We start from the raw sequence: 16,616 nt of genomic DNA on the forward strand, positions 1-16,616 counted from the left end.
TTTATGTTCACTGGACTTTGTCAACTTTTTATTTGATTTTATTATTTTACAAATACATATTTATAATAATGATGTCTTCGCACGTACACATTATATATATGTTTTACTACATACATTTTTCTGTACGTGTTTTTTCTATAGTAAAGATGACAGTATATTCAGGATAAAATCCATACTGAAAAGAGATAAACGAGATGATTGACAGAAATGTGTGTGAGATGTAAGCGCTTGCCATATGACCTAGAACGAGACAATTAAAGGGGCAGAACGGCGTAGGGATACTTGAACAGGGACACTCACCACGTCTTGCCTGGTGTCCTTCCCCGAAGCGACAAGGATATAGTTCCAGGCCAGCGGCAGCAGCAGAGCCAGAGGAATCATGTAGAGTTCAAAGTTCCACACCACGAGAACAAAGAGCTGCAGAGAGAGAGAGAGAAATAGAGAAACACTTGGGACTTAATGTAGCAGAGACCTGCATTGACCTCCAACTGCAAACACACATTCGCATAGCGTGCATAAACATAACACACAGACCCATACATTTGATAATATATGTATGATAATCAAATAGAAGAAAGCCTTAAATGGACGGCTGTTGTGACAAAACAAGACCCCTGAACCCAGAGCTGGGACAGGGCCTACGAGGCCAACAGGGCCACCCTCCACCTTTATCGGAGGATGAGGAGGATAAGTACCGACCGTCACAACACTCCCTCTCCACGCCAATCATCCGTCATCCACAGGCCTGAGGTCACTCTTTGTTTCAAGCACAACTAGTCAACATGACCTTAACCCTCCGACCCTCAGCCCAGCACCTGACCTGCCACACCATGAGCCCCCTAACCCTGTCACCCCAACCCCACCCACCCCGAGATGCCCATAACCCTGTCACCCCAGCTCCAAATACCCCTATTCCACCTCCATAGTCATCTGTCCTGTCCCTCTCTATCCCCCATTTCTCATCCTAACAAATAAAAAGCGTAACTCCAGACCTGAGTGGCCCCAAAATCTCTATTCTGTTTAGTACAGAGTCTTTTGCAACCCGAACATAAATTATCATGATCCTGTGAAAATGAAATGCTTGAGGAGACATAATTCACAAACACAAAATCACTCATGTCAAATTGTTTTAGCGTGTGTTGACTGATATTTATTTATTTGGGTTGGGGGGTGGATGGCACATTTTTGTGAAAGAATAGATAAAAACAGTTAAATTATTTCTCGAAACATTAAAAACATATTCCGACATATCTATTTGTTGTTGGAAATGATCAATGTAGAAAATACTTAATAGCAGTGTACAAAATAATACTAATCCAGGTGGAAATATTTGATACATATTCATAGATTTTCCGACAATGCACATAAATCAAACTCAAGGACGCAAAATGTTCATTCATTATTTCAAGTCTATAGAAAAAGACTTGACATTGTGATGGGAGGACTACGCTTTGAGGTGAATTGCATCTGTTGCAAATGCATTCACAATAGATTGTTACTGCCTTAATGGTCAACTTTCACTGACAATGAAAATGAGGTTTGAAACAGGGAACAGCCGATACATCGGGCTGTCTCACCTTGCGCGGTCAATTATGATATATACATGACAAAGCTATACGTTCGGCTGAATGAAATAATACAATACATTTCAATCAATGTATATCTCATAATCAGCGGGAAAGTGCTGGAGTTTACTAACGTTCTTTCAGTTCCTTGCAGCCTCTCGTGGAGCAGCTGATGTGTAGGTGGATACGTGGGGTACGTGTGAGTCTTCACCTTCTCTCCTCCTCCCGTCATTTACAGGCTATAGGAATAAAAGCTTCAACATCTTCCCTCCTGTTGACCTAAAAGGACATTGCACCTCTGTGTCCGCGCCCGGCCTCCCTCTATAAACCCCTTGCCCTAACACATCTCTAGTCCTGGGTTGGGCACTAGTGCACTAGTGGTCAGGTGTGTTGTACTGTGCTGGGCTCCCTCTCTCCATCTCCGCGGATCATTGGCCTATCGCTTACAGCCTCGGAACCCAACGCAAACACGCGCGCACGCACACACACACACACACACACACACACACACACACACACACACACACACACACACACACACACACACACACACACACACACACACACACACACACACACACACACACACACACACACACACACACACACACCTAAAATGAATGTGTAACTTACCACCACTAAGCTATAACAAAATTACAAAAGCCACATAAAACTCCCAATCTCTGAAACAACTAAAAAGCTGACAAGAACCCCCCCCCCCCCCACAACCACAAATCATGCACTCATACAAATTTAACCAGTTGAGATATTTGTGTACACATCCAAAACAAAGACATAAATAAAACATTACAAATGAATTGGCCAGGACATTAGCATATTGCTCAGAGCCAAATATCTCCGTCCACAGTGCAGTACTACCATGGTGGCCAGCCTATTTCCGTCTCTTTCGTTTTCTTTAATAAAGGTCTGTTTAGGGAATTGGAGGAATACTCTTCAATAATTCAGGAGTGCTTAGCAACCTCCAGTACCTGTCCTCCTACTTCCACATCCTTCCGCAAGCCGCCACAAATACTGTCTGTGTGTGGGCTCAGCATTATCTAGTGTTCTTTCTCTAGCACTCCCACTCCAGTCTAATGTCAGAACGCAAACGGAACCGCTCTCACTAATCTACTGTTACTGTACTGCACAGTCCCACCGCAGTGACCACGCAGAAGAAATAAAGATTCACAGGGTCTTTTAACACTGAAGCAGCGAAACCACATCACCCTGAACACTTGTGTTTTTGAGCAAAATGGGAAAAAAGCGATTTCTCCAAACAAATCCAATTCAGTTATCTTATGCCTATTAATGTTATACACCTAAATATAACTTCACCCATACAGTGTATAAATACATCTTAACCAACCTAGTTGTTCCCTGTCTATTATACTTTATGCGTTCTCATATCATACAAAGGCGTGATATTTTTGAAGTGTTTCTGAGAGGACTGCAGCTCCCCCCTCCTCTGCAGTGTCTGGCTGGTGTGTGGTGTGTTTGTCCGTCTCGTTTCCCTGCGCCTGGGGTTATTTAACCTGTCGTCCACCTCATCCCTCCCCATTTGGTTATTCTAGCTCTGGGCGAGGCTGTGACTGACAGCTGGAGGAACCTGACACCCCGGCCCCATCAGAGGCCAAGCCTGCCCCGTCTCACAGCCCCTCGGCTGGGGAGAGGAGCCCGCAGCGCCGGGACCTTTCCCCAGGACCAGGAGACCACATCCCCCACATTGCTACCCCATCGAGAGGCTTTCTGCCTGGGGAAGAAGGAGAGAGTGTCAGCCGTGGAGGTCTGTGACTGGAGAAAGAGCAAAAAACACTGAAATAAAAAGGTAGAGGGGAGGAGGGAAAAAGCTGTATACAGTATGTGCTTTGCTTTGTGTGTGTGTATGTGTGTGTGTGTGTGTGTGTGTGTGTGTGTGTGTGTGTGTGTGTGTGTGTGTGTGTGTGTGTGTGTGTGTGTGTGTGTGTGTGTGTGTGTGTGTGTGTGTGTGTGTACCCAGGAATTGTCAGAGCTCCCCACACACAGCTCACAGGCTGGTGTTCCGGAGTGGCAGCGCTAGCCTTGGAGACACGGCTTTGCTCCATCCCCGCATCAACTTCTGTGACGTTATCCTCCTGATTCGGAGAACTCATCGAAAGTCTCGTGGTGCGAGACTGTAATGGTGTGTGCGCGTGGGTGCACATGCGTGCCTACACATGCATGTTTTCATAACACAAACTCCCTCGAATTAGGTCCCGGGAGTATTAGATAGAAGGAGAATACAATGCAAATGATCACTTCCTATTTGTCGCACACTGAAACAAGAGCGATTCACTGTTCTTCGTCTGGCAAACAGCCTCAACACGGCATGAGTGTAAAATGTTACTAACTCATTAGGATTTACACGAGCAGAGGATGTTATGTAGATTTTCTTTTTTAAACACTAAAAAACAACATTTTCTTACGTCAAAGAATGTCAAAATGGAAACAGAATGAGAAGCATCAAAAGTGAACTTAGACGTATTCAACTCAGAGGATCATACACAACCGTGCCGAGCTCAGGCCGCTTAATAGACGTGCAGTTTGTTTCCAAATCACAGCAAACCAGCCTGTTAAAAACGTTACTGAATACAAAATACAAAAAGAAAAATATACTTTAGTGAAACAATTAGAAAAACTCTTCTAGGTACCTCCGGTGATTTGTTTCTCTCCAATACGAGAATATAGATATTATAATGATCTAAAATGGGAAATAGTACATGTGTGTTTATTTATACCAGACAAACGTTTTATGGCGTATTATGTGACATGAAAACAACCCCCCCCCCCAAAAAAAAACTAAACATTTGGTTATTTCTACAATCTAATAAACAGCAAAAACAGCAAATATTCATGCTAAACTCTAAATGATTATTTTGTTAACATGTAGTAGATACACAATCATTTAACTTTCAATAGAATGAATAACATCCCTGCTTTTATGAAGCATTCCCTTATCAAAAGCACACACGGAACAGACTCAGGAAACACAATCCCATTCGGGAACAGATGAGTGTTTCATTCATCTACTAAACTTTGATGAAGGTAGAGGATTTGGGCTTTATGGTTTTTGGGCATTATGTGGTTTACTGAACACCACTCTGGTGCTCGGCTTTACGGCTTGGATAGGAAGTGCTTTGGCGTACATGGAGCGTGTACGAGTCTTACTCCTCTCCTCCAGAAGTCGACTGGAGTTTTGAATTTCAGAGTTAAGTTGGCTTTATCTTTATTACATGGACATCGACTCCAGATACTAGCCGACCGCTGCCAGACAGCAAATAGAACAAGTCATGTTTGACTGGAAGCCTGTTTTACTTCGTTGGGCAGGACAGTCCCATTCTGTGGTGCTAGATTGCCCCCTGCTGGTGAGACAAGTAACTAGAGCTGTTTCGCATTTGATAGGGAGCAGTTGGACATGACATCTGAAACGTGGAGCCAGATATGACCAGGTACTACACTCAATCTGTAACAGAAAATGAACTAAAGACACCCACAAATGGTCCTGTCCTGTAACGGCGTCCATGAATGAGAATAAAACAGAGATAATTCTCTTCAGATGTGCTTCTGTCTGTCTTTAACATTCACACCCCAGACTCCACAGTATCCTCTGGCTCAACCTGCCATTGTATTTCACTCTCCCTCATTTTTCCAATCAGAGAGGTAGTAAAAATGTTATAGTTTATCTATTCCAAGCTGTCCATTGCTCTGTGGCAAAAACAAAATCCTGCTGTTAAAAGTTAGCCAGCTTTCTCAAGTGGAGTCAAGAGAGGAGAGGTGTGCGTTTGTGTGTGTGTCGTGTGTGTGTGTGCGTGCCTCTCTCTGTGTGACTGTGTGTGTGTGTGTGTGTGTGACTGTGTACTGTGTGTGTGTGTGTGTGTGTGTGTGTGTGTGTGTGTGTGTGTGTGTGTGCCATAGGTTTTTCTATTTTTTATTTTATTTCAGCAGGGTGAATTTTAGGTGCTCCAGTTTCCAGCAGAAGTAACTTCCTTGTCTGGGCTCTCCCACAGATAAGAGTCCTACTTCGCCCCAAATAAAAGGCCCTGGTATCATTTCTCCTGTCTTCCACACAACCCCCGTCTCCTGCCCTTCTCACCCTTCCTGGGCCTCACAAAGCTGGCTTTATTTGCTCCCAATTCAAGGCTCAATTGTGGATAAAGTTACGGCAAATTTGTTTGGAGGAAGAGTTGCTGAGGCCTGCGGTCCCTGGAGCAATAACAGCCTTGTCTTTCAGGGGCCCCGGGGAGAGTTGGCATGATTCACCAAACAGAACCCAACACCACCGAGCCTGACAATGGCCCCAGCTCACATGCAGGGAGGGAAGGAAGGGGGGATGAGAGTGGTGGAGCGAGGGAGAGAGCGGGAGGGGATGGGGGGGGGGCTCAGCTTGCAGGTGTTCAGGTAGAGAGGAAGCAGACGCTTAACCCCCCTCCTCTCCCACACACACACACACACCACCCGTGGTGCGGGACGGGAGGTAACTCCAGCTCTGCCCATTGTGCCAACGCCGCGGGCACTGCTGCCACAGTGGCTGGTTCTCTGTCTGGGTTGTGTGGTGTGTGAGGCTCACTTACCACACACACACACGACTCTAATCGCAGTTGGCGCTAATGGCTGAGGTGCACATGTGGCTGGATGGACAGATACGGGGAGAAGGAAAGCAGGAGAACAAACTCGAGAGAGAGGAAGAGAGGATTTGTACCTGTTAGCCCACCAGACTGGATCTGTCTGGACACTAATCTGAGACAGAAAGGCATTACATTACTGCTGTGTGTGTGTGTGTGTGTGTGTGTGTGTGTGTGTGTGTGTGTGTGTGTGTGTGTGTGTGTGTGTGTGTGTGTGTGTGTGTGTGTGTGTGTGTGTGTGTGTGTGTGTGTGTGTGTGTGTGTGTGTGTGTGTGTGTGTGTGTGGTCAGAATAAGCAGTATTACAACAAATGGGTTGCTCCAACAATATCTATTACAACTACCACTACACCGTCACACACACACACACTTCACTAGCGTACCACCTTGGCCAGACGGGCCCCCTATAAAAACCCACTTAGAGAGATGAGTGAAGTGATTAAGAGGCCTCTCAAAGCGAGGGAGGGGAGAAGGAGGCACTACCTGTGTGGAGGAGAGGACCTGACAGTACAAGTATACACTGTGGCGTTGCTTAAGCGTCCTCTCCAAACTCCCAATTACAGCCCACGGCCATGTCCACTTTGACACGAGAGGCGCAGGAAGGACAGAGAGAAAGTGAGAGAGAGAGAGAGTTAGAGAGAGAGAGAGAGAGAGAGAGAGAGAGAGAGAGAGAGAGAGAGAGAGAGAGAGACAGAGCTAGAGAGAGAGAGGCACAGAGAGCGAGAAAGAGAGAGAGAGACAGAGCTAGAGAGAGAGAGAGAGAGACACACAGAGCTAGAGAGAGAGAGAGAGAGAGAGAGAGAGAGAGAGAGTGAGAGAGAGCGAGAGAGAGAGAGAGAGATAGACAAAGAGAGAGAGAGACACAGAGAGCGAGAGAGAGAGAGAGAGAGAGAGAGAGAACTCAATGAGATGCCCACACATCATGTTCCATGGCGTTAGACACCTTCTACCAGGAATCCGAGAATGCAGAGCACACCTTTCTACAGCACACCAGTTGTCTTCGAAACAACTTAATGGAAAGTGTGCAGTGCTTACGTGCCAACACAGACAGACGAAGGGTCTTCAGATTGAACACACAGCAGCGATTCCTCTCGTTAGAAAAACAATTGGCACACACACGTGCACACACACACACACACACACACACACACACAGAAGCAAAATGTTAACTGATCAATAACGCCTCTCTCCGGGCTTCTGTCTTGTGACGGCATGATGACCTACACACACACACGCACGCACGCACGCACACACACACACACACTCCCAACCCTCCGCAGAAATTAAAATGTGTCAAACAGCAAATGCTAATAGTTCACACAGCGACATTTAGTCGCCCAAGGAAAGGGCTCAGGCATCACTAGAACCTCTAAAACAGACAGGTCATGTATCTACTTATGTCTGCGCAAAGGACAGGATTTAAAGTCTGTCTGTCAGTCTATCTGTCTGTCCGTGTGGAGTACCATTCAGCCACTCAGAGGCTTAAAGGAGGGTGTCCTTTTAGTGATAGCTGCTTTGCAGACCAATTATACTTTACAGTTAAATACCAGGTACAGGTGACAGGCAGAGAGCAGGACTTGACTACAGCTGTCATCACCAGAGAGAGAGAGAGAGAGAGAGAGAGAGAGAGAGAGAGAGAGAGAGAGAGAGAGAGAGAGAGAGAGAGAGAGAGAGAGAGAGAGAGCCATTTACAACAGGACTTCATTATCAACATTACATTGTCTCTTGCACTCTTAGAAAGACAGGTTCCAAAGGGGTTATTCGGCTGTCCCTTTTTAGCTCCAGGTATAACCTTTTTTTTGGTTCCAGGGACTACCCTTTTGGGTTCAATGTAGAACCCTCTGTGGAAAGAGTTCTACATGAAACACAGAAGGGTCAGTATGAGAAAGGGGCCTATGAGTGTGCGCATATGTGTACTGTGTCATCCGTATATATATATATATATATATATATATATATGTTCACGAGGTGTGTAAAAGGAAATGAATGCATTAGTACCAGGAATGCGCAGATGCTCCTCTGAGGCGAGTGCCATTCGAAGCAGCTGTTGATGTAGCAGCCGGCGTTGATGAGGAACAGGATGCAGCGCCTCACTCTGTTGAAGTTCTGCAGCAGCAACTGGACAGAGCACAGACGTGACATAAGCGGTCGTGAACACGACTCGGGGAAACAGACATAACAATTACAGCCGGCGTTGACGGCGGCCGGCGGCCCAGGAGTCGAGGAATCGATTCTTTCGGGAGGCGACCCTCACTCGACAGCTTCCTTATGCCGTCACGTGGACTCCACGCCCTCTCAACTGAGAGAACGGCGGAGACAACGAGTGGGACTACACTTCGACTTCCTCAATGCCGCGTTTGTACGCAGGAAGATGCACACAGGCATGATAATGACAAGAGTATTATACAAACTGCTACTTGATTGGTCAACATAGGACAGCGGGTAGGCTGTATGCTAAATATAGATGACGCTTGTCTAAAGACAGGAGAGGAGGAATCGTGTCTGGAAAATGTATCATATAAACAAAGCAATCTTGCATCTGTCTGATAATAGGCTTAAAACCATGGGACAGGTGACTGATAACGAGCAAGATTGTACCTTAGACGTTTGCGAAATCCCCGACCCTGGCGCTTGGGAAATACTTGTCAGAGGTACATTTTCTCGGAGAACTCCTCTGGAACTCGAACGCTACGTCAGCGTCTGTCATCGCATCTCAATGAGCTTTCCTGCCGAAGTCCGCCAACTGTCTTTCCTACGCGTTGCCTTTGCTTACCGCTCTAAGTGTTGCCATCATGTGCTTTTTCTACGGCCTTGTCAGCCCCGGGTATTAGTTGCTCATGACATGTCATCGTCAATAGGTCAATAAACCATCGCATGTTAACTATTAGTTAAGATTCCCCAACAATGTCCCTCGGTATGTGGTAGTGACTATAGAATGATTAAAAGATACATAAACACACATTTACTACAAAATTCCACTTCTAACACGACCAAGCCGAATGAAGTATTCAACCACTCCGTGGGTCAAAACGTCTTCAGGCCATAATAACGTCAAATAAAAAATGTTTTGGGCAATATTGCCTGGTAATGTCGCTGCCGATGTAATGGGGTATGAGATACTGGAGCAAAAACAAACACAATTCGTGTCTCAGACCCCATCACATCACCCAGCCTAGTGTTGGGTCAAGTATTGGCACAATAACGTTAACGAAATGCTGAGCGTACAGGAAACCCAATCGCTAAATCAAGTCAAGTTCACTGAGGCGGTGTCTTTTTAAAGCTGGCTCGTCAAATGGAGTTCAGTCATAGTAACAGTGTTCACGGCCTGTGATGATTTCACATCCCTAGGGAGTCCATGCAGGCATCTGGCCAGCGAGGGAGAAAGCATCGCAGTCCCATTCCGCTGTGTTCCAATCACGGAATGCCATAACGACATGACAGAATAGAAGTCAGCCAATCAGGTCACATCCAGGAAGTAGTCCCCGAAGAGGGAATATCTATTCGGATGTGTCTTTAAGAGGATTCGGGGATGTTTAAGGGGGAATTGTGCTTTTTACACCACCGTCTAATCCATTATTCAACGGAGAGTAGTGGTGAACTGAGAATGACTGTGTGTCTACGGTGTCCTGTTGGGGACATCCATCCCCTGCAGACAACAGCACTCTGAGTCACCCGCATCCCCGCATGGTCTCACGCGGCCACGCTTTGATCACGCAACTGTAACTGGCAGCAGAAGGACTGCTCTAAAGTCTCTCTCTACTGTGTTTTGCTCCGCGCATTTCGTTGCAACCAACGTGAGTACTAATATTTAGGGCCAGGAGTTTTTCCCGTGATCACATGACTGGACCAGGAAAAACCCTGGACCTAGTTATAGGCTATAACTACGACGCGGAGTTTCTCCTGCTTAGGTCCCGGCTCTGGTAATATCCTGCATTCAGATATTAACCGTCTAATTATAACGTCTTATAATGTCTGTATTTAACTGCCAACTTTTGGGGTTTGTGTGTGTAAGGACAGGCAGTGGGCCACCGCGGGGCCCAACACAAAAGAGCCCTCACCGGGGCAATCTCTCTAAAGCAATCGATGACATCATCATTCAGAGACGTTGACATGGGGCATCTCTACGAGTCAGAGGTGAAGTGCAGATGAACATAGAGACGCGCAAACAGGGAGGGTGGGTGGGGAGGAGCACACGGGGGAATGTGCAGAGTGGGCATCTTTTGGCACCGGGAGAGAGAAGGAGAGCGAGAGGGACGAGGAGGGGAGAGAGACAAAAGGGTATAAGAGTGGGTGACTGCTCAGCCCAAACGGCGTTTATGTGACACGTCTGATGTGGGCAAGCCCCCACGATTCAGCCCTTTGTGGGGCCGCCACATTGAGCGGTGTGACAATGAAGTGCAAATCAGCAGTGGCACAGAGGGCCAACTAAGGATGGCCAATCTACTTATACACCCCCAGAGCTGACAGCTTGACATTTCTATTCACCACTCACAGTAAAGGAGAGAGCCGGGGGGAGGAGGAGGGAGGGGGGGGGACGTTTTTCTCTCCCTCCTGCCCACACTGTTGTGGCCTCACAAGATGCCACTCATGACCGGTTGGGTTTTGTTAACATTTGTAATATGATGGAGGACGGTGGTAGACGCCGAGCTAAACGGGCCAGCAGGTTACAGGGCGTTGGTGTTGACCTACCTGTTTGGACACTCTGGGTTCATCCTCAATGTATTTCTGCTCGATGGGTATTAACGTCCTGAGACCGGCCTTCACCTGGTGTGGGGATAATATACATATAATCAACACACAGCCAATGGTGGGACATTATCACAATAACACAATATGGTCCTATATCTACTGGGATCGTTCACAAAACGGCATAGACAGATTTCTGAATTGACTGTGTTAAATGCATTACATGTATGTTGTTGTGAGTCACGGCAGTACATATGCCCTGTGTCACGGGCTATAGCGAGAGCTCTCTCCATCACACACAGAACTAAGATGGCCGCCGGCAGGACACACACAGTGAGAATAAATGGGCGGACAAAGGCAGCTGAGTGGGAGTGTTCGATAATTCAACTGAAAATGGGGACGGGGGACAAGGGACGGCAGGGGAGGAAGGACAAACAGTATAAAGACGACAATTCTGGAGCGGGGAGGGAGTGTGTGTGTGTGTGTGTGGGGGGGGGGCATAGTAGGAAAAAAAGGGGAGGAGAAGGAAAAAAGAAAGACTTACAGCATTAAAAATCACGTCTATTTCGAGAAAGATGACCCCTTTTGTTGGCCCTGTCAGCTCCTTGCTTTTCAAGGCGTAGGCTTTCCGTTCACCATTTTGAATCTGCGGGAGAGGGACATGACAGCCGTCTGTCTGGCAATACCCGGCTGAATACACTCCCTGGGCCACCTTTGAACCCCAGCTGCTGCATCTGACAGAGAGCCCAAAACAACTGTGGCAACTCTGACAAGTACCTGTTCATTACCACCACAGCACTGTCAGGGAGAAATTAACTATCCTGGGGAATCAGCCCAACATTACCACATTCACACTCTCTCTCTCTCTCTCTCTCTCTCTCTCTCTCTCTCTCTCTCTCTCTCTCTCTCTCTCTCTCTCTCTCTCTCTCTCTCTCTCTCTCTCTCTCTCTCTCTCTCTCTCTCTCAATGATAACACAGTCTCATCCACAGTTGCAAAAGAAACGTTGTGTTTTATCTCAACAGTATTTCCCCGAAGGGGGAGTCGATAGAGATAGCAGATACATTTCATCAGGAGGACTCACGTTTAGTAAAGGGATGGCCACTTTCCCCAGGAAGTCTGCACTCCTGTCTCGGTCCTCGTCGTACACCGTCACCTCCAACACTGAGTGGATGTCCTTCACGTTGCTGCTCGCCACAGAACAACAATTAAACCACTACAATCAGACACCTGCCCACACCGCTCATAGCACGATGAAACTACAGTCCTCTATGACCTGTGTGCTCAACGAAAGAGGATGTGAGTTGTAGGAGGAAGGGTTATCACGGTTTGCGAAATGTCATCTTTGAAAAGTAGGCTAGCGAGGATGCTGATGGAAAGAAAGGAGGTTAGTCTGAAAGAGAGAGAGAGTTTCAATCTCCGCGGTTTACGAGACGTATCGATGTATGAATGTAGGAATCATCAATAATACTGGCAAATAAATAGATGGGAGATGGGGAGGGAGGAATGTAGGAATCATCAATAATACTGGCAAATAAATAGATGGGAGATGGGGAGGGAGGACGCGGGCGGGTGGATGGAGACTGAGAAGTGGAATGGGTTGGGTGCAACTCTTTAATTGTTTTTGTACCTGTTACCCCCCACTCCCCTAAAAAAAGAAAAGAAAAAACTAAATATGAAGTTGATATTTTTTTTCTTTCATCAAAATATATATTTATGATATACAGAAGGCTAAGTGCATATACACGGTGCAATGTTTGACTAGTTGAATGAAAACACATTGGAAATGGCAGTGTTTGATTGCATTATTCAATCAAGATGTTTTAGAAAATGTGCTTCATCCACACAAGGGTAAATCGAGATATCTGCAGAAATGTGAGAATTCGCCATTAAAAATGGGCATTGTCATGTGCATTCCACAATAACATTTACACTGTAACGCTTACATTTTTACAACATCCTATTGCAAATGTAAACACATGGCTTAATTGGAAACAGAGATAACTGGGAGTGTGAACATGTTTTTAAAATGAGGCTATAATTTTTGTAAATGTAATAGCTATAATTGCTTTGTTACAATCATCGCTTGTATTAAAGTTATGATAACAATACAATTGAGGCATATGGTTATCCGTCAATGTATTTCAAACGTATTGTAATACTTAAAATAACATAAGATTTATTTTCTTATTTTATTAGGTATAGGTGCAACACAATTGACACAACAGTACATTTAAGAACAAACAGAATTTGATTTGTGTGTGTGCATCAAGTAGCGGCATGTGTGGGAGAGCGATAGAAACAGAGAATGAGAAATAGAGAGACCAACAAGTATGAGATCACGAGTGGGTACGTCTGTGGCAACATGGGGTGCAGAAGTGCACTCACAAGGTGAAGACCTTGTTCCATTCGGGGTTGAGGTTCTTGTAGACGGTGTGTGTCTGTAGCCGATCATTACTCAGCTCCACCACACAGAAGGGGTCACTCTTTCCTGCGAGGGGGAGACAGAACGAGAGAGAGAGAGAGACATTTCGATAAAAAGAGGAGTTGTATTAGCTTTATCTCTGTCTGGTTTACTCCTGTCTAATCCAGTGTCGGCTGGCCTACGGAGCCTACGGAGGAAGCAGCGATGGTGGTTAGCAGTAGCGCTTAGCTTTCTACCTGATAAAGAGGGGCAGGGAAACAGCCAGGAGCTGATCAGAGAATTACCAGCCACATAGCCCTCCTGCTCTTCCCCAGCCTTCCTCCTCCTCACCCTCCTCACCGCATGACAGCTCCAGCCACCATTTATAACCCAGAGTAACAATGTGATACATTTATTTTACCCCGTGCTATACTAAATCACCGGCCCTGCTACAAGGATCCTAGCGCTCGGACACTGATAAGCACTACGGAAACTCTGCCCGGGGCAATGGAGAGAGAGAGAGAGAGAGAGAGAGAGAGAGAGAGAGAGAGAGAGAGAGAGAGAGAGAGAGAGAGAGAGAGAGAGAGAGAGAGAGAGAGAGAGAGAGAGAGAGAGAGAGAGAGAGAGAGAGAGAGAGAGAGCGAGAAAGAGAGAGAGAGAGAGAGAGAGAGAGAGAGAGAGACATCTTGTCTGACAGGGATGAGACTGAGAAGAGGCAGGGAGGGGGGAGAGGAGCTAGGGAGTTTAGTAAGAGACGGACGAGACAGCGCAAGAGGAAGAGACTGATGTCATTTCACTGATCACAGAAAGATTGACGTTATCTACACATGATCTACGCAATGTGTTATCCCTTATAATACTGGCTCTGCTATTTCGGACAGACATTCTATTGTATACTATTCTATTGCCAAATCATGTGACGTCAGCGTGTTGAAGAAAGACTATCAACTATCAACGCCTCCCTACCACTGAGGAAGTACAGCTCCCGCTCAGCCCAGTCAAAACTGTTCGCTGCCCTGGCCCCCCAATGGTGGAACAAACTCCCTCACGACGCCAGGACAGCGGAGTCAATCACCACCTTCCGGAGACACCTGAAACCCCACCTCTTTAAGGAATACCTAGGATAGGATAAGTAATCCCTCTCACCCCCCCTCCCTTAAGTTTTAGATGCACTATTGTAAAGTGACTGTTCCACTGGATGTCATAAGGTGAATGCACCAATTTGTAAGTCGCTCTGGATAAGAGCGTCTGCTAAATGACTTAAATGTAATGTAAATGTAATAAAGAGTCCCACACTCCATATATAAACTCCCAGCAATTTCATGGGTATTTACCAACGTATTCGGCATCACTGTGCCTTCCTCGGGGTAACGTCATGAACACTTGAACCAGGTTGTGTAGACAACACAGTGCAATTTAGTGCAACCAACGACAACAGTGAGGGTGTGTCATAATGATAAAGTCAATTCAAAATGAATTTGTGAAACTGTTCAAAAACAAAAATATGTAAACAAATAAATAGTTTATGGCACATGAAATATATTACGCTATTGTTATCATATAGAAACACAATGGAATATTGTACCTCATATTACCATCAACATACATGATTGTTTACTTCAAATCCAACTCAATCTTTTGTATTTCACTTCATATTTGCTTCATGTCTTTGGGTTCAACCTTAATGTATAATGAGCATCATCAACAGGGGGGAACACGTTAGGTCTACAAGCTGTAGAAAGAATATATACATTTATAAGGCTTGTTCATAAAACAAAGATTTGTTCATAAGGGCCCGAGATCAAAGTCCATATTCAGACCACTAGGGGTCAATGTTTTCAGAGAGGACATCCAGTAAGCCTCCTTTTGTCGAAGTAGGATCTCCATGTTACCTTCCTCTCCTTGGTAGAGCAGCACGCTCGACGCCTGTGTATTTGAGGGAGGACATGGGATGGTTAGCCTCGACAAAGTGAGCTGCTACTGGATAGTCCGTGTTCTTACACCTGATTGAGCTGCGGGTGTTCAAAGAAGAAGAAAGACAGGCTGACATAATCCCCCATTCAATGAGTAGCATGACGCCAAGACACCATGGAGATGATAGCCGTGCAGGAGATACATCCTCAGCCGCATGAACAGAAGTCACATTTGGCAGAATATTTTGTCTTATGTAATTCTCCACTATCAAAGGGAAGACTCCAGAAAGTTTTGGAGTTGAAAGAAAAACACACAATTTGAAAGCCATGAAATAGAGACATATTGGTTGGACACTTCTCCAGAGAGTAGCATACTGTACTAATCCCAGCCAATGTCCTATATATTCTGTGTTTGTGTATGGAAATACATGTTACTGTTTCTTTGTAAAGGACTGCCCCCCCCCCCGACAAACTCTTAATTCCAGCTTTGATCTATACTTTTACCAGAACTGTTGGGAACACTTTTGCTGTTTGTTCAAGAAGATCACTCTTAAAAGCTAGGTCAGGGAGAGAGAAACATATCCCATTCAAATTCCCCAAGAGCGCAACGTGAAATAAAATCACTTCCAAGAGTGTGCGGGTTGCTTTTAATAATTAAGTTAATAACAGAACAAAATTGGGTTGAAGGCGAGGCTGAATGTTGGGTTCACGCATCAATTCCCCGTTGAGGCGTCGCGTCGGGTACAGGCTCCATTGATTCCTTTGAGTTTCTTCCAATGTTGTGACAAGGGCAGAACATTTCGTGGGAGAGCTAAACGAATGTCACGGTGATCAATGCGGAGCCGTAGGTGTGGCCTCCCGCATCTATTTGTGGCACGTATTGATCTGCCGGTACACTTCAAGTTGATATCCACACTCAACTTCTACCATGCAACATCATTATATAAACGGAATAATTCCCTATCAGTTATTCGAGTGGGTTCACCCTTTTCACATGCTCTATACTTTGTTCAAGTAATGAATATTGTGAATTTCCATATGCAATTCAGAAAACACTGGGGACTGTTGGGCATAAAGTTCTGCTGTTTTATGTTTTTTGGCGATTCCTTTTCTAAATTCTGAACAATATATTACATCTTCCTAAATTACTGCACCAACAACCAGTTGTTCATGCTATTTGTGTGGTCACAAGAATATACAAGATATTACTCTCGAATGAGCTGCAATTAACCGACATAAAATCACTGAAAACGATTGAAATGTTTTGAAGAAGAGAAAATATATCCCCCTCTAACGGTGTTCTCCTTTAATAATATGCAGGCAATGTGGCTGCGAGCGGTTGTCGCTGGTGATGAACTTTCACCTTAATGGAGAGCACCAGAGGCGGCTGTCTCAGCCAATTACACGCTCAGGT

The 16,616-nt window shown here is 45.6% G+C and overlaps 1 protein-coding gene across 9 annotated transcripts in view; it reads right to left on the reverse strand.

Annotated features, from left to right (window-relative positions):
• The window catches only part of mctp1a (multiple C2 domains, transmembrane 1a), a 276,577-nt gene that overhangs the window by 46,294 nt on the left and 213,667 nt on the right, over positions 1-16,616 (reverse strand). For 8 of the 9 annotated variants that reach the window (XM_046350033.1, XM_046350031.1, XM_046350026.1 and 5 more), the window contains 6 exons: positions 13,274-13,376; positions 11,970-12,072; positions 11,432-11,533; positions 10,891-10,965; positions 8,200-8,319; positions 301-417 (listed from right to left, as the gene is read on the reverse strand). In XM_046350033.1, the coding sequence (XP_046205989.1) occupies positions 301-417; positions 8,200-8,319; positions 10,891-10,965; positions 11,432-11,533; positions 11,970-12,072; positions 13,274-13,376 (620 nt within the window). Of the gene's footprint in view, positions 1-300; positions 418-8,199; positions 8,320-10,890; positions 10,966-11,431; positions 11,622-11,969; positions 12,073-13,273; positions 13,377-16,616 lie in introns of those variants that run through there. The other variant, XR_006838831.1, reaches the window with a different exon arrangement.

This window comes from Oncorhynchus gorbuscha, linkage group LG05 (genome assembly GCF_021184085.1).
Source record: "Oncorhynchus gorbuscha isolate QuinsamMale2020 ecotype Even-year linkage group LG05, OgorEven_v1.0, whole genome shotgun sequence".
NCBI lineage: Eukaryota > Metazoa > Chordata > Actinopteri > Salmoniformes > Salmonidae > Oncorhynchus > Oncorhynchus gorbuscha.